At 43.4% G+C, this 26,915-nt stretch overlaps 1 protein-coding gene across 1 annotated transcript in view; it reads left to right on the top strand.

Moving 5' to 3' along the window:
- LOC124555531 (src kinase-associated phosphoprotein 2-A-like) overlaps positions 1-22,996 on the top strand; it is a 247,144-nt gene extending 224,148 nt beyond the window's left edge. Inside the window, exon 4 of the mRNA XM_047129485.1 lies at positions 21,735-22,996. Coding sequence (XP_046985441.1) covers positions 21,735-22,415 — 681 coding nt within the window. The 3' untranslated portion in view covers positions 22,416-22,996. The remainder of the gene's footprint in view (positions 1-21,734) is intronic.
- The last annotated feature ends 3,919 nt before the right edge of the window (positions 22,997-26,915 follow it).

The following is a 26,915-nucleotide window of genomic DNA, read 5'->3' as shown; positions in this document are numbered from 1 at the left end:
CATAAATGTTCGATGGAATTCATGTCGGGTGATCTGGGTGGGCAAATCATCTGCTCGAATTGTACAGAATGTTCTGCAAACCAATTGCGAACAGTTGTGGCCTGGTGGCATGGCGCATTCAGATGGCTCAAATGGCTCTGAGCACTATGGACTTAACATCTGAGGTCATCAGTCCCCTATAACTTAGAACTACTTAAACCTAACTAACCTAAGGACATCACACATATCCATTCCCGAGGCAGGATTCGAACTTGCGACCGTAGCAGTCGCACGCTTCCGGGCTGAAGTGCCTAGAACCGCTCGGCCGCAAGGGGCTGCATGGCACATTGTTTCCATGAAAATTCCGTGGTTGTTTGGGAGCATGAAGTCAATGAATGTTTGAAAATGGTCTCCACGTAGTCGATCATAACTATTTAGTCAGTTATCAGTTCAATTGGACCAGAGGTCCCAGTCCATTCCGTGTAAACACAACCCACACCATTGTGGAGCCTCCACGAGCTTGACAACATCTGTCTGTTGACAACTTGGTTCCATGGCTTCGTAGGGTCTGCGCCACACTCGAACCCTGCCATCACCTGTTGCCAACTGATATCGTGACTAATGTGACCAGGCTACGGTTTTCCAGTTAACGAGGGTCCAACTGATATCGTCACGAGCCCAGGAGAGGCACTGCAGGTGATGTCGTGGTGTTAGCAAAGGCACTCGCTTCGGTCGTCTGCTGCCATAGCCCGTTAACGCCAAATTTCGCCGCACTGTCCTTACGGATATGCTCGTTGTGCTCCCCACATTGATCTCTGTGGTTGTTTGACGCAGTATTGGTTGTTAGTTAGCACTGACAACTTTACGCAAAAGCCGCTGCTCTCGGTCGTTAAGTGAAGGCCGCTGGCCACTGCATTGCCCATGATGAGAGATAATGCCTGAAATGTGGTATTCTCTGCACACTCCTGACACAGTGGATCTCGGAATATTGAATTCCCTACCGATTTCCTAAATGGAATGTCCTATGCGTCTAGTTCCAACTACCATTCCGCATTCAGGTCTGTTAACTCCCGTCGTGATGCTGTGATTGATTACGTCGGACATCTTTTCACATGAATCACCCGAGTACAAATGACAGCTCTGCCAATGCAATCCCTTTTATACCTTGTCTATGCGATTCTATCTCCATCTGTGTATGTGTATATCACGATCCCATGACTTTTGTCACCTCATTGTAGACTGGCCTGCCCAGAGTCCCGACATGAACCCAGTGGCATACGTTTGGGATGAACTAGAACGTCTACTTCACTCCAAACCCTAGCTTCCAATATCACTAACTTCTCTGGTTTCGGCGCTTTAGGAAGTATGGGCTGCCATTCCTTTATAGACATTCAGACACCACATTGATATTGACGGTAGCGGAGTTAAAGCCGTGATAAAGGCGAAGGCTGTAAACACCCGATATTAATGTCTACTAATAGGTGTCCGGATACTTTGGATCAGGTATCACTTGCTTGGCGAGCTGCTTGATGGTATGTATCGGAGAGTAGTAAATACTGGACTCTCATTCGGGAACACAACAGTTCAAACCCCCATCCTGCCAGCCAGATTTAGGTGTTCCGTGGTTTCCATAAATCTCCCGAGACAAATGCCGAGATGGAGCCCAAAAGGGCACGGCTTATCTCTTCCCCACACTTCCCGAATCCCAGTTTGTGCTCTGTCTTTAATGAGCTCATCGCCGAAGTGACGTTAAAACTCAAATCTTCCTTCCTTCTTCTTCGTGTTACTTCCACCCTTTTCTGTCCCAGTTGTGAAGTATTGCTTCCTGGCTGCGCCTGTATCCTCTTCCTGTGGCGATCGTCTACGCCGAGGTCGGTGTCCTGGGGTAGGAAGTGTCCTCCAAGATGGAGTTGATATGGTGGTCCTTCCCTAATTTCCCTAAATGGGATATGGTGGAGACCTAAGAGGCTAGCTGAAGGGCGAGTGACTTTCCAAGGATGGCACGAGTTCCTCTGAACCTGTTGAAGATGAGAGTTTGGAAAATCCAAGCAGGGATGCTAAAACACTTCGAGGGGCACTTTTGGAGATCACGAGATAGGAGGGTGGGCTGGAAAACCTCGTGGTATCACGTCGTTGAATATGGTGGGCGGATCTGACGTGTTTAAACTGTTGGTCATTTGTGATCCTTCATGATCAACAAAGTTAAATATGGAAATACTGCAGGAATAGTACGTGAATCCTGTGTAAGGGTGTGGAATTCTATTTAGGTCCTTCACTGTTTTCTACGCGACTGATGCCTTTTAGTAAGCGTGTAAGCAGTGGCAGACCCAGTTGCTTACTGTTACAAAATGGCTAATCAGGAATGGCTGGATGACAAATGTTAGAATATGGAACCATACTTAACTAAGGAAAACTTACATACCGTCTATATCAGCATTAAAGAGGGTTTTGGAGGAAAGAGAAGCAGTTTTATGAATATTAAGTGCTCGGCTGGAAAACCAGTACTAAGCAAAGAAGGGAAACTTGGAAAGTGGAACGATTATATGGAGGAGCTATACAAGGGTAATGAAGTTGAAAGAAATATTATAGAAGGGGAAGAGGACGTAAATGAATTTGAGACGGGAGATATGATAAGACTAGAAGAATTTGACAGAGTACTGAAAGACCTACGCTGAAACAAGGCCCTTGGGGTAGACAAAATTTCCTCAGAAGTGTTGATACACTTGGGAGGGCCAACCATGACGAAACTATTCCACCTGGTGTGCAAGAGATATAAAACAGGGGAAGTACCCTCAGACTTCAAGAAAAATATAATAATACCAATCAGACAGAAATCACGTGCTGACGGATGTGAATATTGCCAAATTATCTGATTAATGAGTCATAGATACAAAATACAGACACAAATTATTTACAGGAGAATGAAAAAACTGATAGAAACCGACCTCGGTGAAAATCAGCTTGGATTCCGGAGAAGTGTAGGAACACACGAGGCAATAGTGACCCTACAACTTACTCTCGAAGATAGCTTAAAGAAAGGTAAACCTAAGTTTGTAACTTTTGTAGACTTATAGAAAGCTTTTGACAATGTTCACTGAAATACACTCTTTGAAATTCTGAAAGTATCAGGGCTAAAATACAGGGAGGAAAACATTATATGCAGCTTGTACAACAAATGGCAGTTGTAAGTGTTGAAGGGCATGGAATAGGAGCAGTGGTTCAGAAGGGAGTGGGACAGGGTTGTAGCCTATCGCAGATTTTATTTACTCTGTTCATTGAACAAGCAGTAAAGGAAACCAAAGAAACATTTGGAGAAGGAATTAAAGTTCAAGGAAAAGAAATAAAAACTTTGAGGTTTGCCGATGTCATTGTAATTCTATCAGAGACAGCAAAGGACTTGGAAGAGCAGTTGAACGGAATGGGCATTGTCTTGAGAGGAGGATACGAGGTGAACATTAACAAAATTAAAACAAGAAAGCAAAACGAGGGTAACTGAATGTGCTCTAATTAAATCAGGTGGTGCTGAGGGAATTAGACTAGAAAATCAAACGTTAGCAGTGGTGGTTGAGTTTTGCTATTTGGGCAGTAAAATAGCTGATGACGGCCGAAGTGGAGAAGATATAAAATGTAGACTGGCAATAGCAAGAAAAGCGTTCTGAAGAAGATAAATTTGTTAAAATTCAATATAACTTTAAATGTTAGGAAGTCTTTTCTAAAGATATTTGAGTGGAGTGTAGCCTTGTATGGAAGTGAAACGTAGACGCTAAGTAGTTCAGAGAAGAAGGGAGTAGAAACTTTTGAAATGTGTTGCTACAGAAGAATGCTGAAGATTAGATGGGTGGGTATAGATCAGGAGGTACAGAACAGAACTGATGAGAGAAGAAATTAGGGGCACAACATGACTAAAAGAAGGGATCGATTCTGAGACATCAAGGGCTCAGCAATTTAGCAGCGGAGGGAAGTGTGTGTGTGTGTGTGTGTGTGTGTGTGTGTGTGGTGTGAGCGGTGGGTGGGTATGGGGTGGGGTAAGGAGGTGAAAATTGAGAGAGACCAAGAGATGAATACACTGAGGCGATAAGGCATAGAATAGCGATATACATATATATAGATGCCGGTAGTATCGTGAAGCAAGGTATAAAAGGGCAGTGCGTTAGTGGAGCTCTCACTTGTACTAACGTGATTCATGTGTAAAGGTTTCCGGCGTGCTTACTGCAGCACGACGAGAGTTAACAGAATTTGATCTCAGAATGATAGTTGGAGCTAGACGCATGGGACATCCTATTTCCGAAATCGTTAGGGAATTCAATACTCAGAGACCCACAGTGTCAAGGGTGTGACGAAAATGCCAAATTTCAGGCATTATCTCTCACCACGGACAACGCAGCGGCCAATGGCCTTTACTTAACGACTGAGAGCAGCGTCGTTTGCGTAGGGTTGTCAGAGTTAACAGACAAACTACTCTGCATGAAATAACGGCAGAAATCAATGTCAGGCGTACGACGAACGTATCCATTAGGACAGTGCGGCGAAATCCGGCGCTAATGGGCTATGGTATAGGACGACAGACGCGAGAGCCTTTGCTAACATTTCGCCATCTGCAGTGCGACGAATGGAAAACTATAGCCTGGTCAAGCGAGTGCGGCACAGACCCCACAAAATCATGGACGCAAGTTGTCGACGAGGCACTGTGCGAGCTGGTTGTGGCTCTACAATGGTGTGAGCTGTGTTTACATGAAACAGACTGGGTCACCTAGTTCAACTGAACCGATCATTGACTGCTAATGGCCGGCCGGTGTGGCCGAGTGGTTCTAGGCGCTACAGTCTGGAACCGCGCGACCGCTATGGTCGCAGGTTCTCATCCTGCCTCGGGCATGGATGTGTGTGATGTCCTTAGGTTAGTTAGGTTTAAGTAGTTCTAAGTTCTAGGGGACTGATGACCTCAGCAGTTAAGTCCCATAGTGCTCAGAGCCATTTGAACCATTTGAACTGCTAATGGTAATGTTCGGCTACTTGGAGACCATTTGCAGCCGCGAGCGAATGGTGTGGCCACCCTGATCCCATGACTTAAATCCCATCGAACATTTATGGAACTGAATCGAGAGGTCTGTATGTACACAACTCGGTTACGGTAGAGGACTGCAGCACCATTCCCCCTATCAATAATCGAACAAACGCAAGGATGACTGACATAGTGTTTAGTGTATCTGAGATTGTAAAGCAGTTAAGATCCTTAGACACCAGGAAGGTATCTGGCCCAGACAGTATTCCCGCAAGATTTTATGTCGACCATGCTACAAATATAGCACCATTCTTATCCATCGTCTATCAGAGATCATTGGAATAGCGGGAAGTTCCACGGGACTGGAACAAGGCCCAGATCATAGCAATCTTTAAAAAGGGCAGAAGATCGGATGCACATAATTGCCGGCCAATTTAACTGACATCGATTTGTTGTAGAATCATGGAACATCCAGAATGAGATTTTCACTCTGCAGCGGAGTTTGCGCTGATATGAAACTTCCTGGCAGATTAAAACTGTGTGCCCGACCGAGACTCGAACTCGGGACCTTTGCCTTTCGCGGGCAAGTGCTCTACCAACTGAGCTACCGAAGCACGACTCAGGCCCCGTACCCACAGCTGTATTTCTGCCAGTATCTCGTCTCCTACCTTCCAAACTTTACAGAAGTTCTCCTGCGAACCAACAGGAGAACTTCTGTAAAGTTTGGAAGGTAGGAGACGAGATACTGGCAGAAGTAAAGCTGTGGGTACCGAGCGTGAGTCGTGCTTCGGTAGCTCAGTTGGTAGAGCACATGCCCGCGAAAGGCAAAGGTCCCGAGTTCGAGTTTCGGTCGGGCACACAGTTTTAATCTGCCAGGAAGTTTCATGGAACATATTTTATATTCAGACATAATGATCTTTATAGGCTCTGAGAAGCTCGTCTGCAGAAACCAGCACGGTTGTAGGAAACAGCGGTCATGTGAAGCACAACTGACCCTCTTTGTGCATGATAGACAACAGGCTCTAGATACCGGCTCCCAGGTTGATGCCATACTACTCGACTTTCGAAAGGCGTTCGACTCAGTTTCGCACTGTCGCCTGCTCCAAAAGTGCGCACTTATGGTCTACCTGATGTCATATGCGGTTGGATAGAAAGTTTTCCAACAGACAGAGAGCAGTATGTCGTCCTGAATGGGGAGACTTCAACAGAAACAAGCGTAAAATCAAGTGTGACCCAAGGCAGCGTAATAGGTCCGCTACTTTTTTACGATTTACATAAACGATCTGGTTGATGGTACTGACAGCGGCATTAGACTGCCGTTGATGCTGTAGTCTACAGGATAGTAGTATTCAATGAAAGTTGTGAACGAATCAATAAGGATTTGCAGAAAATAAATGCGTAGTGTAATGACTGGCAGTTATCCCTCAATATTAGTAAGTGTAACCTACTGCGTATAACAAAGCGAAAATCCCCATTAATGCACGAGTACAAATAAATGCCCAGTCTTTGGAAGCGGTAACATCCGTCAAGTATCTGACTATTCCAAATGATCTCAAATGGAACCATCAGATTACACAAGTAACGGGTAAGGCGAACTCTAGACTCGGTTTATTGTCAGAATCCTGAAGCGATGCAGTCCTTCAACAAAGGAAATTGCTTAAAATACTTTAGTTCGTCCAGTCTTAAAGTATTGTTCGTCTGTATGCGACCCTTACCGGTTGGGTCTGATTCAATAGATTGAGAAGGTCAAAAGAAGAGCGGCAAGATTCGTGACTGGTACATTTAGCCATCGCGAGAGCGTTACAAATCCCATGGAAAATTTGAAGTGGGAGACACTTGCAGATAGACGACGAACTAAACGGAAGGGGCTACTCACTAAATTCCAAAATCCGATTTTCGCCGAGGACGTAGAGCATATATTATTACCACCAACTTTCAAATCGCGCAACGATCATCACTCAAAGATAAGGGAAATTAGAGCTCATACTGAAGCGTTCAGACAGTCGTTTTTCCCTAGCGTGATCCGCGAGTGTAACAGAGGGGGGGGAAATAAGACTTTGGTGCGAGTAGTGCCCTCCGCCACACACCGCTTGGCGGCTAGCGGAGTATATATGTAGATGTAGATGTAGATCCTGCACTGGCAACACTTTCGCATGTTTGGACGGCTATGGAGGCAGCATAGCTCAACATTTGTGCGGGAGACTTCCAACAACTCGCTGAGTCAATGCCAAGTCGAGTTGCTCCACTACGCCGGGCAATCGGAGGTCTGGCACGATATTATGAGATATCTCACGACTTTCATCACCTCATCGTACAGAAAGCAGTTATTTTTGGAATGAAGAGGCTTGCACAGGACAGAGTAGCATGGAGAACTGCATCAGAAAAGAACAGAAAACTGAAGTCTGTCCTCACCATTATCAGTATTTCATTCGCCATTGAGACTGTGAACACTAGTCTGAAGACTATATCTAATATGAGCGTGTAAGTGTATGACGTGCTGTTTCTTTCAGTCGTTTGCACCTGCCTTCGGAAAGTCAGTCTTTCTGTTACTTCTAGGGTTCCTTACCTTAATCTTTAAAAACGGAACTATTACAGACTCACTTTGCTGTCCGCCTGTCTGTCCGTCGCTCTGCCGCGTCTCTGTTTCCCAGGAACGAATATAGGTATCAAGTTGAAATTTATTTCAGGTTCTAAGGTCTACCGTGCGTTGGCGGCGTAAAAATTTAAGCTTCTAAGTCAATGCAGCCAAAGGCTACGGCGGTTGTGTCTTATATTTTGATATTCACAAATTCACTAATCAGAACCTTTAGATGAATTATCTATATATGTAATTAAGTTTGTACGGAACCCTCAGAGCGCGAGCCCTACTCGCACTTGTCCGGTCTTTTTCTTAGTGGAGATCTAGACGTATCTTATTAGATTAATAATCAAAAGGCCCTGAGTTTCGCGTTCGACTTCATAATTTCTGAATAGAAACCATCAGCAATGGACGCCGAAGACTTCCGGTGTAAAGGATCAGCCTCTTCTTGCTACGCCTCTATCAAAGAGGGCGGAGAAGTGGACTGACGTTCGGAACACTCTCTTGCCCTTTGGGTTGGAAATTGCCCCTAAAACGCGAATAATCAGCAGTGACCGAAAGCATTAAGATGAAGAAGGCAATGGAAACCACTGCATTGAAGACACATAATATATGTCCTCAGTACAGGTGGAATGCAATTCAAGAAGTCATGATGCTCTCTTCATTGGCAGATCTCCTGGAGGAGACTACCAAGGTCGGGTATCATCATGCGATCCCGAGCGTGGAATGTCAGAAGTCTGAATGTGCTAAGGAAGCTAGGAAAATGAAAAGCAAAATGTAAAGCTGCGTGTCTAGATTTCGTGGAGGTCAGTGAAGTGAAATGGAAAGAAGATAAGGATTTCTGGTGAGACGAATAGAGTAACGTCAACAACAGCAGAAAAAAGTGTAACGGGAGCAGGAGTCGTCATGAATAGGAAGTTAGGACACAATAAAATTACTGTGAGCTGTTCAGTGATAAGATTATTCTCATCATAACGGACAGAAAACCAACAGCAATAACAATAATCGGGATTTTCATGCCGACATCACAGAACGAAGATGAAGAGATAAAGAAAGTATATGAGGATATTTAACGTGTCATTTAGTTTGTAAAGGGAGATGAAAACTATGGGTGATTCGAAAGCTATAGAGGGGACTGGAGCAGAAGTTACTTACAGGAGAATATTGTCTCGGTAGTAGGTTTGCAGTAAATTTCTGTTAGTAATAGAGAATACACTGTTTACTGTCAAAGTAGGGGGAGATATACCTGGAAAAGGCCTGGGACACGAGATGATCGAAGGTGAAATAGATCATGGTCAGACAGATTGTGAAACTAGATACTGGGCTGTAAGGCGTACCCTGGTGCAGATATAAACTTAGATCATAATTTAATAATGATGAAGAGTAGACTGAAGTTTAACAGAATCATCCGGAAGAATCAGTGTGGAAAGATCTGGGCTACTGAAGTATTATAGATTCATGAGGTGCTTTTGAAATTCTTTAGGGCTGTAGGTACTGTGATAATGAAAGCAACACTAGGCAGTTCATCTGAAGTGGACTGGACATCATGAAAAAAGTCACTCACAGAAGTTGAACAGACAACTATGGGAACAAGAGAAGTAACTGCGAAGAAGCCTTAAGAAACAGAAGAAATACTACAACTGATCAGCGAAAGAAGAAAGTCCAAAAATGTTCACGGAAAGACAGGAATACAGCAATATAAGTCACTTCAGAATGACGTAAACAGGAAGCAGCAGGGAAGCCAATCTGCAATGGCTGAAACAAAAATATGAATAAAACGAAAAGGAAATGATTGTCGGAAGAGCTGTTTCAGGTTTTATAGAAGTCAAAACAACATTCGGTGAAATTAAAAGCAAAAACGTCAACTTGAAAAATGTCAGAGGAATTCCAGCGTTAAACGCTGGAGATAAGTGCAAGGAGGCGGAGGAACTCTCTGATGACGAAAAAGAAGAAGAATTGGGAGTCGATATGGGAAACATAGATCCACTATTAGAATCAGAGGTTAACAGAGCTATGGCCGGCCGAGGTGGCCGAGCGGTTCTAGGCGCTGCAGTCTGGAATCGTGTGACCGCTACGGTCGCAGGTTCGAATCCTGCCTCGGGCATGGATGTATGTGATGTCCTTAGGTTAGTTAGGTTTAAGTAATTCTAAGTTCTAGGGGACTGATGACCTCAGAAGTTAAGTCCCATAGTGCTCAGAGCCATTTGACCCATTTGAACAGAGCTACGAAAAATTTAAGATCAAATAAGGCGAAAGTCTTACATAATGTTCCTCAGTGACTGACAACCTAATGACTAGTCAAGTTGGTGGATATAATTTATAAGTCCCGACATCTGAAATGCTGTCCACACAGCCTCGAAGACAAGAAGGGCTGTTAGGAGAGAGAACTGTCACACGATAAACTTCACAGCTCATGTATCCAAATTGCTGATAAGAATAATATACACAAGACCGGAAGAGAAAAATAGAGAATTTGTTAGCTGACGATCAGTTTGGCACTAGGAAAGATAAGGACATTGGAGGGGCAGTTCTGACATTGCGCTTTATAATGAAAGCGAAAGTTCAGAAAAATCAAGAGACGTTCTTAGTATTTGTCGATCTAGAAATATATTCGACAATGTAAACTGTTTCAAGGTGTTCAAAATTCTCAAGATAACATATGTTATCCATAAGGAAATATGGATAATTATACAGTATGTACAAAAATAAAGAGAGAAAAATAAGAATGGAAGACCAAAACGAAGTCCTCCGATAGAGGATGCAGCGTCTTACCCTCAGCTGTTCAATTTATACACCGAAGAAGCAATGATGGAAGTAAAAGAAGGGTTCAGGAGAGAGATTAAACTGCAGGGGGAAAGGATATGAATTATGAGATTCGTTCATGACATTGCTATCCTTTGTAATGAGCATACATTATGGACAGAGATTAAAGGGGTGAAAAACGAAAGTGATGAGGTGTATCAGAAATTAACATCAAAATTTTGGACCGCTAAGCAGACGAAGTGAGAGAGCTATGCTACCTTGAAATAAAAGTAATATATGACGAGCAAGGCAAGGACGACATACAAAGCAGACTAAGAAAGAGGGCATCATAGGCAAAAACAGTCTACTAGTACCAAAATTTGGAAATTTGTGGTAAGTTCTATGGGACCAAACTGCTGACGTCATCGGTCCCTAGGCTTACACACTACTTAATCTAACTTAAAGTAACTTACGCTAAGGACAACACATACACCCATGCCCGAGGGAGGACTCGAACCTCCGACGGGGGAAGCCGCGCGAACCGTCGCAAGGCGCCCCAGACTGCACGGCTACACCGCGCGGCTGCTAATAGCAACCATCGGCCTCAGTTTAAGAAAGAAATTTCCGAGAATGTACGTTTGGAAAACAGACAGCGCTGTATGGGCGTGAACCAGGGACTGTGAAAAATCCGGAAGAGAAAAGGATCCAAGCATCTGTGATCGGTGCTGTAGAAGGATGTTGAAAATTATATGAACTGATAAGATAAGAAGTGAGGAGATTCTCCGCAGATTCGGCGTGGAGAGGAACACGTGGTAAACAAGAACAAGAGACAGGATGGTAGGACATCTATTAAGACATCAGACTAATTCCATGTTACCGCCACAATCAACATCTCACTGAGTTTGAATGGGGTCGTATAACTGGGTTACGAGAAGCTGGATGTTCCTTTTGTGCTACTGCAGAAAGACTTGGCAGGAATGTAACCACTGTACATGATTACTGGCAGCGGTGGTCATGAGAATGTACGGTCGCAAGAAGACTGTGCACTGGGTGGCCAAGTGACACTACCTGTAGGGAAGACCATCGAGTTCGGAGTATCGCTCCGGCGTATGGTAACTGCATCTGAAGCAGCAAGATGAGGAGCAGTTGGCACCACAGCGACACAACGATGTGTTACAAGTCGGTTACTTTATGAGCAACTCCGAGCCAGACTCCCTTTAGCATGCATTTCACCTGACCCCAAACTACCGCTATTTGCGACTTCACTGGTGTGAAGCGAGAGCTTATTGGAGGACAGGGTGAAGGTCTATTGTGTTTTCTTATTGAAGTTGATTCGCCTCGGTGCCAGTATGGCGGTGTGTTGGTTAGGAGGAGGCCAGTTCAGGGCCTGCAGCCAACCTGTCTGTGTACTAGACATAGTGGACCTACACCTGGAGTTATGATCTGCAGTGCCATTTCGTATGACAGCAAGAGCAGTCTCGTAGCTGTCCCACGCACCCTGGCTGCAAATTAGTACGTCAGTATGGTGATTCGACGTGTTGTGCTGCCATTCATGAACAGCGTACCTGATGATGTTTTTTCAACAGGATAACGCTTACCCACATACTGTTCTTGTAACCCTATAAGCTCTACAACGTGTTGACATATTGCCTTGCCTGCTGGATCATCAGATCTTCTCCAATCGAGCACATATGGGATATCATCGGACGACGACTCGAACGTCATCCACAAACAGCATTATCCATCCCTGTACTGCCCGACAAAGGCCACAGGCATGGAACTCTATCCCACAAACTGACATCCGGCACCTGTACAACACCATGCACGCATGTTTGGATGTTGAATTTAACATTCTGCCAGTTGCACCGGTTATTAAAATACCAGCATTTCACATTTGCAATGGCTTATCTCGCGCTTTCATTAACCTGTGATCGTGCTATGTTAATCAGCTAAATGTATTGCGCAGGCAAATGTAGTCCTGAAATTTCATTACCCTATATTAATTATTTTTCGGTGTTTCGATTTTTTCCGTCATTGTATAAACACTTCTACTCAAATTTGTGATGGTTGAGATGGGTGGGAGGTCATGACCCCATGGTCTGAGGATCCGCACATGCATGGAAATGCACGATAACAAGAGGGATCTTGCAACAATTGTTGTAGAAAATTAGCTAACTGTACGGCGGTGAACGAGACGGACTTCACAAGGTTTAATGTAAGCCAATAAATAATATTTTTTTCTGTAGAAATTTGAGTGAAATGTTTTTGTGTGACTTCTTCCTTTCTTGACGTTGAACTGCAATCGCGTTCTGTTGTGTGGAGATTATCGGCGTAAGTAGTTAAGAGCTAGCAGGAGGTGGAGTCGGAACTGTTAAGTGTACACATTCCACTACTGTGATCTGATCTCGGAAGTTACCTGAAACTAAGTGGATTGTTACAGAGCTTCAATTAATGATACCGGAGTAGTGAGAAGTTTAATCCTGTCTCACAGATCAAAGCGAGACTGACACCCGTTATTTATACTGATTTCGTAAGAAGAGTAGTGCAAAGAATAAATTCATGTCTGTCAATTAAGGCTTCGACCAAATCAGCGGATCAGTACGTCAAGTGATTTGTCTCGCGCGCCGTACGTAACCAAGAACGGGCGACATCTGTCCACTGCCACAAGTAGGACTTCGCAATCTCTAATATACAGGGTGTTTGTTTTAAATTGAGGCTAAAAAATATCTCGAAAAGACGCTCGTAAGAACAAATTTATTTAGGTGAAAAGCTAATATTAGGAAAGGGTACATGGGACTGTGCTACAACTGGCCGTCACCCAACCACTTCTCCTGCATGGACTGGGTCGACTTTGTATTTTCAAATGGGAACTCCTTATTTTTACTGCATATTCAGATTATACGCCAAAAATACGTACGTTTTACTCAAACCATTGTTTCCCATACGTGGTAGATGGCGCCGTAATCGACAAATATCAAGTGAATCTGTTTTTGCAATTAAAAATAGACACATTTGATTCTACATTTCATTTACGATATAAATGTAAATCTTTGTTTTCTAACGGTTGATATATATGTTCGAAATTTACTTTAGTGTTGCAAATGTGACTGTACAGTAGAAATAATATGGCTAGACATTGGAATTCCTGGCAAATAACTACTTGTATGGTAACGTAGTTTGCTGTTCCCTATGGGGTTGATTTCTGTGGCCACCTACGAACCCTGCCATCAGGGTGGCTGATTCCATCCAGCCACCGTAACTCTCGCACTGGCTGCTACGGGGCTACCGCAGTGAATACAAACACAACCGTTGCGATAAGGTAAAATCTCCATGATGTGATAGTGGCTGACGTACCTGCCACGGATACTCACCGAAATCAAACACCCCAGTGGTGAGAGGCAAGGGGAATCATCGATATTAAACATCCCGATGGGAACAGATAATTCCAAGACTTCGACAGTGATCAAGCGGTGCAAGACTGTTGCTCCGTCAACAAAGTCAAACATTCCATAGTGACCGTTATCAACAAACCTGTCTCTCGTTGGGAGAAATGTGTTCGTCGCCAGAGTGACTATATGTTGTTGTTGTTGTGATCTTCATTCCTGAGACTGGTTTGATGCAGCTCTCCATGCTACTCTGTCCTGTGCAAGCTTCTTCATCTCCCAGTACCTACTGCAGCCTGCATCCTTCTGAATCTGCTTAGTGTATTCATCTCTTGGTCTCCCTCTACGATTTTTACCCTCCACGCTGCCCTCCAGTACTAAATTGCTGATCCCTTGATGCCTCAGAACATGTCCTACCAACCGATACCTTCTACTAGTCAAGTTGTGCCACAAACTCCTCTTCTAACCAATTCTATTCAATACCTCCCCATCAGTTATGTGATCTACCCACCTAATCTTCAGCATTCTTCTGTAGCACCACATTTCGAAAGCTTCTATTCTCTTCTTGTCTAAACTATTTATCGTCCATGTTTCACTTCCATACATGGCTACACTCCATACAAATACTTTCAGAGACGACTTCCTGACATTTAAATCAATACTCGATGTTAACAAATTTCTCTTCTCCAGAAACCCTTTCGTTGCCAGTGCCAGTCTACATTTTATATCCTCTCTACTTCGACCATCATCAGTTATTTTGCTCCCCAAATAGCAAGACTCCTTTACTACTTTAAGTGTCTCATTTCCTAATCTAATTCTCTCAGCATCACCTGACTTAATTCGACTACATTCCGTTATCCTCGTTTTGCTTTCGTTGATGTTCATCTTATACCCTCCTTTCAAGACACTGTCCATTCCGTTCAGCTGCTCTTCCAAGTCCTTTGCTCTGTCTGACAGAATTACAATGTCATCGGCGAACCTCAAAGTTATTATTTCTTCTCCATGGATTTTAATACCTACTCCGAACTTTTCTTTTGTTTCCTTCACTGCTTCCACAATATACAAATTGAATAGCATCGGGGAGAGGCTACAACCCTGTCTCACTCCCTTCCCAACCACTGCTTCCCTTTCATGTCCCTCGACTCTTATAACTGCCATCAGCTTTCTGTACAAGTTGTAAATAGCCTTTCGCTTCCTGTATTTTGCCCCTGCCACCTTCATAATTTGAAAGAGAGTATTCCAGTCAACATTGTCAAAAGCTTTCTCTAAGTCTACAAATGCTAGAAACGTAGGTTTGCCTTTCCTTAATCTTTCTTCTAAGATAAGTCGTATGGTCAGTATTACCTCACGTGTTCCATCATTTCTACGGAATCCAAACTGATCTTCCCCGAGGTCGGCTTCTACCAGTTTTTCCATTGCAAAGAATTCGCGTTAGTATTTTGCAGCTGTGACTTATTAAACTGATAGTTCGGTAATTTTCACATCTGTCAACACCTGCTTTCTTTGGGATTGGAGTTAATATATTCTTCTTGAAGTCTGAGGGTATTTTGCCTGTCTCATACATCTTGTTCACCAGATGGTAGAGTTTTGCCAGGACTGGCTCTCCCAAGGCTATCAGTAGTTGTAATGGAATGTTGTCTACTCCCGGGGCCTTGTTTCGACTCAGGTCTTTCAGTGCTCTGTCGAACTCTTCACGCAGTGTCGTATCTCCCATTTTCTCTTCATCTGCATCCTCTTCCATTTCCATAATAGTGTCCTCAAGAACATCACCCTTCCACCTTTCTGCTTTCCCTTCTTTGCTTAGAACTTGGTTTCCATCTGAGCTCTTGATATTCATGCAAGTGGTTCTCTTTTCTCCAAAGGTCTCTTTAATTTTCCAGTAGGCAGTATCTATCTTACCCCTAGTGAGATTAGCCTCTACATCCTTAAATTTGTCCTCTAGCCATCCCTGCTTAGCCATTTTGCACTTCCTGTCGATCTCATTTTTGGGACGTTTGTATTCCTTTTTGCCTGCTTCATTTACTGCATTTTTGTATTTTCTCCTTTCATCAGTTAATTTCAGTGTCTCTTCTGTTACCCGTGGATTTCTACTAGCCCTCGTCTTTTTACGTACTTGGTCCTCTGCACCCTTCACTATTTGATCCCTCAAAGCTACCCATTCTTCTTGTACTGTGTTTCTTTCCCCCATTCCTGTCAATTGTTCCCTCATGCTCTCCCTGAAACTCTGTACAACCTCTGGTTCTTTCAGTTTATGCAGGTCCCATCTCCTTAAATTCCCAACTTTTTCCAGTTTCTTCAGTTTTAATCTACAGTTCATAACCCATAGATTGTGGTCCACATCTGCCACTGTAAATGTCTTACAATTTAAAACCTGGTTCCTAAATCTCTGTCTTACCATTATATAATCTATCTGAAACCTTCTAGTATCTCCAGGGTTCTTCCATGTATACAACCTTCTTTCATGATTCTTGAACCAAGTGTTAGCTATGATTAAGTTGTTTTCTGTGTAAAATTCTACCAGGCGGCTTCCTTTTTCATTTCTTAGCCCCAATCCATATTAACCTACTATGTTTCCTTCCCTTCCTTTTCCTACTGTCGAATTCCAGTCACCCATGACTATTAAATTTTCGTCTCCCTTCACTGCCTGAATAATTTCTTTTCTCTCATCATACATTTCATCAATTTCTTCATTATATGCAGAGCTAGTTGGCATATAAATTTGTACTACTGTAGTAGGCGTGGGCTTCGTGTCCATCTTGGCCACAATAATGCGTTCACTATGCTGTCTGTAGTAGCTTACCCGCACTCCTGATTTCCTACTCATTATTACAGTTACTCCTGCATTACCCCTATTTGATTTTGTATTTATAGCCCTGTATTCACCTGACCAAAAGTCTTGTTCCTCCTGACACCGAACTTCACTAATTCCCACTCTATCTAACTTTAACCTATCCATTTCCCTTTTTAAATTTTCTGATCTATCTGCCCGATTAAGGGATCTGACATTCCACGCTCCGATTTGTGGAACGCGTTTTCTTTTTCCTGATAATGACGTCCTCTTGAGTATTCCCCCCCCCCCCCCACACCCCCCGGTGATCCGAATGGGGGACTATTTTACCTCCGGAATATTTTACCTAAGAGGACGCCGTCATCAGTTAATCATACAGTAAGGCTGCATGCCATCCGGAAAAACGACGGCTGTAGTTTCCTCTTGCTTTCAGCCGTTCGCAGTACCACAACAGCAAGGCCGTTTTGGTTAGTGTTACAAGGCCAGATCAGTCAATCATCCAGACTGTTGCCCCTGCAGCTACTGAAAAGGCTGCTGCCCCTCTTCAGGAACCACACGTTTGTCTGGCCTCTCAACAGACACCCCTCCGTTGTGGTTGCATCTACGGTACGGCTATCTGTATCTTTGAGGCACGCAAGCCTCCCCACCAACGGCAAGGTCCAAGGTTCATGGGGGGGGGAGTGACTATATAGATATGCAGAATAAAGATGTATTAATAACTTTTTAAAAAGTTTTGATAGTTTTCACATAAGAAAATCGAAGGCATTACTATTCATAACGCCCTCGCACGGACTAAAAGCAAGGGTGCAGCCTTTCAAAACTCGTTTTTGAAAGACAAGTTTCATACAGGCAGTTATTTTTCCAAATGAATGGTGTAAAATTGAATATACGTCAGCATTAATCAGTGTAATAAACGTTATAATAGTTTGTCAAATTTTTAAATGTTTATTGAAGTATTAATCAGATATACACTCCTGGAAATTGAAATAAGAACACCGTGAATTCATTGTCCCAGGAAGGGGAAACTTTATTGACACATTCCTGGGGTCAGATACATCACATGATCACACAGACAGATCCACAGGCACATAGACACAGGCAACAGAGCATGCACAATGTCGGCACTAGTACAGTGTATATCCACCTTTCGCAGCAATGCAGGCTGCTATTCTCCCATGGAGACGATCGTAGAGATGCTGTATGTAGTCCTGTGGAACGGCTTGCCATGCCATTTCCACCTGGCGCCTCAGTTGGACCAGCGTTCGTGCTGGACGTGCAGACCGCGTGAGACGACGCTTCATCCAGTCCCAAACATGCTCAATGAGGGACAGATCCGGAGATCTTGCTGGCCAGGGTAGTTGACTTACACCTTCTAGAGCACGTTGGGTGGCACGGGATACATGCGGACGTGCATTGTCCTGTTGGAACAGCAAGTTCCCTTGCCGGTCTAGGAATGGTAGAACGATGGGTTCGATGACGGTTTGGATGTACCGTGCACTATTCAGTGTCCCCTCGACGATCACCAGTGGTGTACGGCCAGTGTAGGAGATCGGTCCCCACACCATGATGCCGGGTGTTGGCCCTGTGTGCCTCGGTCGTATGCAGTCCTGATTGTGGCGCTCACCTGCACGGCGCCAAACACGCATACGACCATCATTGGCACCAAGGCAGAAGCGACTCTCATCGCTGAAGACGACACGTCTCCATTCGTCCCTCCATTCACGCCTGTCGCGACACCACTGGAGGCGGGCTGCACGATGTTGGGGCGTGAGCGGAAGACGGCCTAACGGTGTGCGGGACCGTAGCCCAGCTTCATGGAAACGGTTGCGAATGGTCCTCGCCGATACCCCAGGAGCAACAGTGTCCCTAATTTGCTGGGAAGTGGCGGTGCGGTCCCCTACGGCACTGCGTAGGATCCTACGGTCTTGGCGTGCATCCGTGCGTCGCTGCGGTCCGGTCCCTGGTCGACGGGCACGTGCACCTTCCGCCGACCACTGGCGACAACATCGATGTACTGTGGAGACCTCACGCCCCACGTGTTGAGCAATTCGGCGGTACGTCCACCCGGCCTCCCGCATGCCCACTATACGCCCTCGCTCAAAGTCCGTCAACTGCACATACGGTTCACGTCCACGCTGTCGCCGCATGCTACCAGTGTTAAAGGCTGCGATGGAGCTCCGTCTGCCACGGCAAACTGGCTGACACTGACGGCGGCGGTGCACAAATGCTGCGCAGCTAGCGCCATTCGACGGCCAACACCGCGGTTCCTGGTGTGTCCGCTGTGCCGTGCGTGTGATCATTGCTTGTACAGCCCTCTCGTAGTGTCCGGAGCAAGTATGGTGGGTCTGACACACCGGTGTCAATGTGTTCTTTTTCCATTTCCAGGAGTGTGTGTCGTATGTGGACGACATTGCAAATTTTACCCATACTGTTGAACTGACCATCTACATTACATAATGCTACTGTTATTAGCTGATAACCAGTGAAGTAAAAATACTCATCGTATTTTTTAAGTGTCCTATATTCTTAGATAAGGTGATACTGTTCAAAACTCAAAGTCCCATAAACAGATGTCCAGGAACAAATGTTTGTTGAAATGTTTGATGTTATTTGTGTTGAGAACAGACAGTGCTGGCGCTGCAGTCTGGAACCGCGAGACCGCTACGGTCGCAGGTTCGAGTCCTGCCTCGGGCATGGATGTGTGTGATGTCCTTAGGTTAGTTAGGTTTAACTAGTTCTAAGTTCTAGGGGACTAATGACCTCAGCAGTTGAGTCCCATAGTGCTCAGAGCCATTTGAACCATTTGAACAGACAGTGCCCGGTCGTGTACGGTGTCTCCATTTGTACCTTCGTTGCTCATTTCTAATTGATTGTGTTCGTTTCTGTAGTCTTCTGATGGTGGAATCCGCCCTGATAGCGGTGAGTATTAAAGCGCCGCTTCCGGGACAGGAAGGATTGAAATCTCTGGACGGATTAACGAAGAGGGTCGGTGTACCAGCCAGCCTGGATGTGGTATTTAGGGGGTTTCCCACTACACACCAGGTGAATGTCGACCTGGAACCCAAGTCCGGCCTCAGTTACACAATTCGCAAATATTTAGAGAAATTTCGCGCACTTCCACTTGAATAATGCTACACGCAGACTGTTCAGGTACAGACACTCGTCATGGGTGGAAGGGGGAGGGGAACCTGGTGGCGACAGGAGGGCCTCATGAACTTCCAGAAAGCGTCTTTCCAATACGTCTTTAGTAGTTTGAAAGTAAGGTGGTCCATCCAGTGGCTGAAGATACTGTGTTGTATGACTCGGTAAGCAAACTAGACTGATGTGATCATCTCTCGCTACTTCTAGCAAATTGGCGCTGTTCATGGCTCTCGATGATGATAAGAAACGGTTTAGTAACCAATCCACGAACAAGTCTACCTTAATGTAGGCTGACTGAGGCCACATTTTGGTAACTATCCCCGGAGGTGCCGTCCTTTGAAATTCTGGTTTGCTGTACATACACCTTCTTTATGCAGTACGGGGGTTATAAATAGCCTTCTGCATTACAACAAGCTAAAGAAGTAACTCCCTCGGCTTTATCTGACAATGTTACAACTTAAACATCTTTTCTGCTTTTACGAGCAATCACTTGTCCAGATACATTGTTCGTCTAGAGTCCAGTTTCATCAACATTCCTTATGAACCCAGGTTGTCAAGAAAATTATTTACTGTCAATACTTTGGTCATATCAAAAATAATCAGATACTTCTTTCCTGTTCATGCGTTCTGCTCTTGGTAGAAACAAACGTCACTTTCCTTATACAGGGCTCAGGGTTTCTTCTTAAAAAGGAACTATTCCCGTTGAATAAATGCGTCACTGATTTCATGCCACGTCAGGTTTCTATGTAAGCTCAAGCTTTGAGAAGGTGGCTGAAAGACGTATAAGAATGAATAGTAACCACATTGAACATCATCAGTAGTGTCAACAGGTAGATGGTAAACATAGGACAGAATGCCTCATATCTCAAGAAATATTTATTTATAGACATATAATTTTAGGACTTTGTTTCTAGTTTTGACCAATACTGTATCCTGTAAGAAATTGGAAAACATTTTTGAATACCATGTATATAAAAATCTGTAGTTTTAAAAATCATTGAAATAAATGTTACTTAAAAAATGAGTGGGAAAATGAGGAAGCAACTGTCATTAAGGTACATTGCTGAATCTGTGGCAACACAGCAATTTATCTCTTAACTGCCTAATCAATACATGGAGTTGTTCATACTAAAGGATTTTACACACACACACACACACACACACACACACACACACACACACACATAAAAATAATGATTTAATAGTTTATGTTAATCACAGCAGAGATTAAGCAGAAGTTACACTTTCAGTATTATATTTTTCTTTTCCAGTGAAAGGAAATATTATAAGGAAAGAAATCGAAAAACATTGATTTAATAATGGCACTAAAATTACAAACAAGAGAAGGTTTATATATAATTCAAGGTTCGTTATATTTCATTAAAGAATGATAGAAGAGGTGATAAGTAATGTTATATTAGTGTATTTCGTGTTTTGGTAATCCTCATTTCGAGCAATTATTGTGATATACGACATAGGAGATCGTTAATACAGGCTTTGTGATTTTGTGTCAGCTATTTGAACCTCTATATCATTGTAAGAAATGAATGCAATGAACTAATACATAAAATAACCTGCAATGAGGTCGAAATGGAAAATTTTATTGCACCGACTGATGTGGCACATTGGTGAAGACACTGGCCTCGAATTTTGGAGAATGGCATTGCATGTCCCTCTCCAACCTTGCAGATTTAAGTTTCCTATGTGTATATGCAACGTATCATGGTTTTCATTACATTGTTCTCAATCAATTACTACGTAAATTTTCATGTGTACTATTTTAATCTTTCTCTTATGCGTTATAAATTTGGAACTTGAAAAATAGTGTCTTGTAGACGTATTTTATTGCTGATGTGCACATAACTGCTTAGAAGATCATATATTCACATATTCATGACCGTACATCTTGAATAGTTGTAGAAAAATATCCTCCATGTATCACAGGCTTAACAGTTGGTATTACTAATGAAATTATGAAAAAAGACGTTTTGTGAGGTTTTAGTGAGTGCTTTTCTATGCATCAGTGTTTCAAGATTTTTAATATTTTTGGTTCATTTCGCTTTGAAGAAATATGCAATAATTAAGTTTTATTGATTTGTGCGTTTATTTTTGCACTGTTTACAGTTCATTGCTCCAAGTGCCAAGGAAATGGAACAGTGGGTAACTGCGATATGCCTGGCTGGGGAGCAGGAGCAGTCTTCAGTTTCTCCACTCAGCGCTGACCAGGAGCTGTATGATGATGTAAATGCAAAACCCGCAAATAACCACGAGCAAGAAGAAATCTATCACGTTATTTCAGACATCTCTGGTAGTGACAGTGTTACAGTCCCATCGAGGAAACCAGTGCCTTTACCAACATGTCGATCCCCTGAACAAAATTCAGTTTATGACGATGTCTCTTTCCGTTCGGAAGAATCGACATATTACAATCTTGTGGGCCAAGGCTTTAGAGACAGTGGTCCTTATGAAGAAGAGATTTATGATGATATTGGTAACTTTGAAAGAGTGGGAAGTGTGAGACCTTCTCCTACGAAAGAGACAAGTAAAGTGGAAAGTTCGAAAGCTTCTCCTACTAGGGAGACAAACAGTGGTAGCCAAATTCAACAACTGATACAGAAAATGGAAAAATCGTTCAGTAATAGGAAACTTCCATTAATGAAACAGCAAATTTTTCACCCGGTGAAGCTTCCATCAGAGGGTGATACAGGCGGAGAGCTGTACGAACCTGTTGAACACATAGACAACCAGACCACTAGTCAATTTGCCCCGCAGTTACCTCCAAGATCTCATTCCGCCTATACTTAGCGAGGCCTCAGGCAAACTACCTGTGTATGAACACACAATATTTCAATAATACTTACCCTTAAAAATGGTGCCAAAATATTCTTATTCTCATATTTTTCACACGCTCCAAAATGCTCATTCAAATGGACTGGATATCTCCATGATTATATTTTCTAAGCCACATGCTTGTCCGAAAATTTTAGAGTAGTTATAACGTCCCATTCTTCCCTTACGAAGAAAACAGGATTTAAATATTTAATATTGAGACAATAAGTCTTAATTTATTTGAAGTAGTATTAGTGTGAACCGTTTTAAACCTTTTTTATGTATTTTATTGTAAGTATTTTTTTCAAACTGAAAAACTATGTTTCTGTTTGTGATTTCTACAAATGTATCTGTAGAAGAACTGGAAAAATACTCTGTCTTTGGAAACGTCATTACATAGTACACAATATGTTTAAACGGAGAAATAATTTGGATTTTTCAGTTCATTTTTATTTTTGTAAGTATTGTCCATAGTTCGTTTGTAGTAATTTATTTTATTTACAAAGTTTTTGTGTTGTCCTAGATTACGGATAAAGAAATGTACAATACAGGTTACATCACTGAGAAACTATTAAATATTTTTGTATCATAAAAGTGTGTAATGGTGTCTTTACAGTCCTCGTAATTACTTACTACTTCTGACACATAAAAGTCATCTGCAAATGTCTGGTATTGTAGAAAATACTAACTATTAAGTTATTAATTTACAAGCGAAATAGCACCAGTCACTGCCGTGTAAAAAATTCCTGAGTCACATTTATAGCATTTCTTTGTCTGTAGATGAATCTACACTGGTGTCCAAAATTAAAGCAATAATCCGAAATTTTGCAAGGTTGCGTGCGTTCATTTTGCCAGAAAATAGTATAATCAGGTAATAAAAAAGAAGAAATAATATAAGAAATTCAGAACGTAAATAACTGCAACATGCATAACGGCAGACAAAAATTCTCTTCGATTTTTCCAACTTAACGGATTTACACAGACATTCCGACAACTGTTAATGCGCTCAATATGGGGCGTTACCATCGCTGGCAGCTATACACGCCTGACAAACGACGGGGCATGCTGTGAATAAAGTCATCAGTCTCATGTTGAGGCAATAACGCCCATTTTTCCCGCAGCACTGCTCGCAAGTCTTGGAGAGAGGTTGGTGGATCCTGACGTGGTGCAACCTGCGTCCCTAGTGCATCCGATGTACTCTACGGGATTCGATTCGGCAGAGCGAGCAGGCCGTGGCATGAGTGCAATATCTTCAGTTTCCAAGAAAACGTCAACCACGTGTACTCTGTGAGGTCGAGCATTATCGCCCAGTAATACGAAGTCTGGGCCCACAGCACCTGGCAACAACCGCACATGAGGTCCCAAGATCTCTTCACGATAACGTGACAGTAGTTAAACCTTGCCGACTTAACCGTACAATTTCGTGAAGAGTGGTCAGCACAGTCCCTGCCCACAACGTTAGGGATCATCCTCTCGGTATCAGTCTCTTTCCACAACGGCTGGGTTCCGAAATCGTGTCCCACTTTCCCTCCAGATGCGAATCCGTCGAGAATCACTGTCCAAAAAATGGTTCAAATGGCTCTGAGCACTATGGGACTTAACATCTGAGGTCATCAGTCCCCTAGAATTTAGAACTACTTAAATCTAACTAACCTAAGGACAGCACACACATCCATGCCCGAGGCAGGACTCGAAACTGCGACCGCAGCGGTCGCTCGGTTCCAGACTGAAGCGCCTGGAACCGCACGGCCACACCGGCAGGCAACCACTGTCCAGACCAAATCGGGACTCATCTGTGAAAACAACAGTGACCCACTGTTCGACCGTCCAGGTGACCTGTTGAAAGCTCCACTCTAGACGTTCCCTTCTGTGGAGACGCGTCAGAGGTATACATACAGCAGGTCTCTGACAATAAAGGCCACTCTGCCGAAGCCTCTGTACACCGTTCGCTTCGCTACAACACGTCCAGTGAATGATGTTACGCGGTCAGATGCCAGGTGCCGTGCAGTACTAAGGCGGTACCGTCGTGCCCTTGCAGCCAAATAACGGTTCTCTTTCTGATGTTCCACACGGTCGGCCCCGCCCTGGTCTTCGGGTACAGTTTCGATCTCTCTAAACTGTCGCCACATCCGAAAAATAACAGAACGATTCACATTAAGCCATCGGCCGACATCAGTTTGCGACTGTCCTGCTTCCATTCTTCCTGTGGTAGTCCATCGCAGAGAGCTTGGTAAGCGTCTTCTCTGTGCCATACTGCACCATCTGTGACTGTATACAGCGATTGTGGATGCGGTACTACCCGGCAAACACTATCAAGTTTGATAAGTGCACTGACGTCACCGTTGGCGTAGCTGCCCGTTGACCAGAATGCCATCTTCTGTGCAGAACACGATCGCACGGACATATGTTGTCAGTTTGAATGATTATATCATGAATTAGACACAGGGCAGGGAGACAGTGGTTTGTTGCTTTAATTTTGGACACAATCGTACATTCAAGATAACGTGTTACATCCTGCCTTAAAAAAAGTGCCCTTCTGTCGCAACCCTGTCTAGGTAATCAGTAAAAACATATTTTTTCAGGGGGCGTTGGAGTGGTACTGAATCTTAAGAGTTACGAAAATCTAGATACAACATATCAACCTGGTTACCTTCCCTGTGACACTTAGGGTGTCATGTCTGTAGAATACGAGTTATATTTTGCATAATCAGTTATTCCAGGATACATGCTGACCGCCAAGGAAAAGACAATATTGTTGTTCTAAGTAGGCCATTATGTTTGACATCAAAATATAGTGCTGATACAAATAGAGATGACTGATACAGAACGGTAGATCTGCGGCTCACTTTTCCAGCCTTTTGTGTATGTTTGTGAGAGTTGTTCTCTTCCCAGTAGCTGGGAATAGAGCACCATTCAAAGAATCATCGGTAAATTTTGATTGAGAATGAAGCTATCGCCGGCCGGAGTGGCCGTGCGGTTCTAGGCGCTACAGTCTGGAACCGAGCAACCACTACGGTCGCAAATTCGAATCCTGCCTCGGGCATGGATGTGTGTAATGTCCTTAGGTTAGTTAGGTTTAATTAGTTCTAAGTTCTAGGCGACTGATGACCTCAGAAGTTAAGTCGCATAGTGCTCAGAGCCAATGAAGCTATCCCGCTCAAAAATCCTGAAATGAAACCGTCGTTGTCGAATTTTAGTGATTTCAGCAACACGGAGAGCATTCATAATTGCAACACTCATCATTACAGTGTTACGGCAAACTGTCTGATGACAACATTCGATGATTCTGTTTTGTCAAGATACGTTTGACACGAGAATTCAGCATTTCGCCATTCGTTCTGCAACTGTTTATTTTGCTCCTGTAACGTCAACAAGTGTCTGGACACTATTGTTGTGCTACTGACAAGTGGCACTCTTTACATTTGATCAGAATTTCTGAGGATCCTGCGATTTTCTTTTGTTTTGGTAATTGTTTTCTGTTATCCAAACGTGTTTCCAGTTACCTTTAACTGCCGGTTGCTTCCTCATGTGCTTTGTAGCCTACATAGTGCACATGGAGGTGGTGTTTCCTGAACAGTTGCCTAATGTCGTTAGTACAGAGTACCAGGAGCAATGTCTGCTCTTACTACTTGGTGTGTTAAGTATACAGTAGTTTGCTCTAGGGCTCGAACTTAAACCACACTTTTTCTACATATTCATGACCTAAATGAAATTAAATTACATTATATTAATTATTGTTCCGTGGATCATGAATACCACCTTTCGTGATGATGTGGAACGTGTCAGTTTAACATAGGTTTTCATTACACATTTTTTTTTATACAGTCACTACTTCATATCTAAATACGGTTCTCATATGTGTATGAGAAGCGAAATGAAGTTTCGTTAACAAATTTACCGAAAATGCTATTTTCCTGCCTTTTTGTTATAACAATCTGTAAGATAGTCATCATTGTTGCTACAACTGCTTCCTAATTACTGATCGCACACCGTATGGGAACATCTTGAACGAGGTTATGTTTGTTTCTCAGCAACAATTGCAGCTCAAGTAACTTCCTGGCAGGTTTAAACTGTGTGCTAGATCGAGGTCCAATCCTAAACCGTTGCATTTTGCAGGCAACGGAGAAATTATACAGGCACGACTCACGACCCTCCTCACAACATGTGTTTTCCTAACTTCTCAGCAACTTTCGTTCACACGTCAATGCAAAAAAGGATAGGCAAAGGTTCGCGTTCGAGTCCATTTACAACACACAACTTGGATGTTACAAAAGTTCCATGAAGGCGCAAAATCTGTAGTAGAGTAGAAGTTTCGTTCTGTTAACAGCCCTCAGAACGTGGCTAAGCCATTTCTCTGCGACATCTTTTCTTCCAGGGCTAGTAGTCCAGCAACGTGTGCATGTGAACTGTGAGGTTTGCCGAGCAGGACACAATTACTGATAGAATTGAAGCTGTGGAGTCGGGTCGTCAGTAGTG

The sequence above is a fragment of the Schistocerca americana genome, chromosome X (assembly GCF_021461395.2).
Source record: "Schistocerca americana isolate TAMUIC-IGC-003095 chromosome X, iqSchAmer2.1, whole genome shotgun sequence".
Classification (NCBI taxonomy): domain Eukaryota; kingdom Metazoa; phylum Arthropoda; class Insecta; order Orthoptera; family Acrididae; genus Schistocerca; species Schistocerca americana.
Note: the sequence above shows the minus strand (reverse complement) of the source record. Positions and strands in the feature narration are given on the sequence as shown.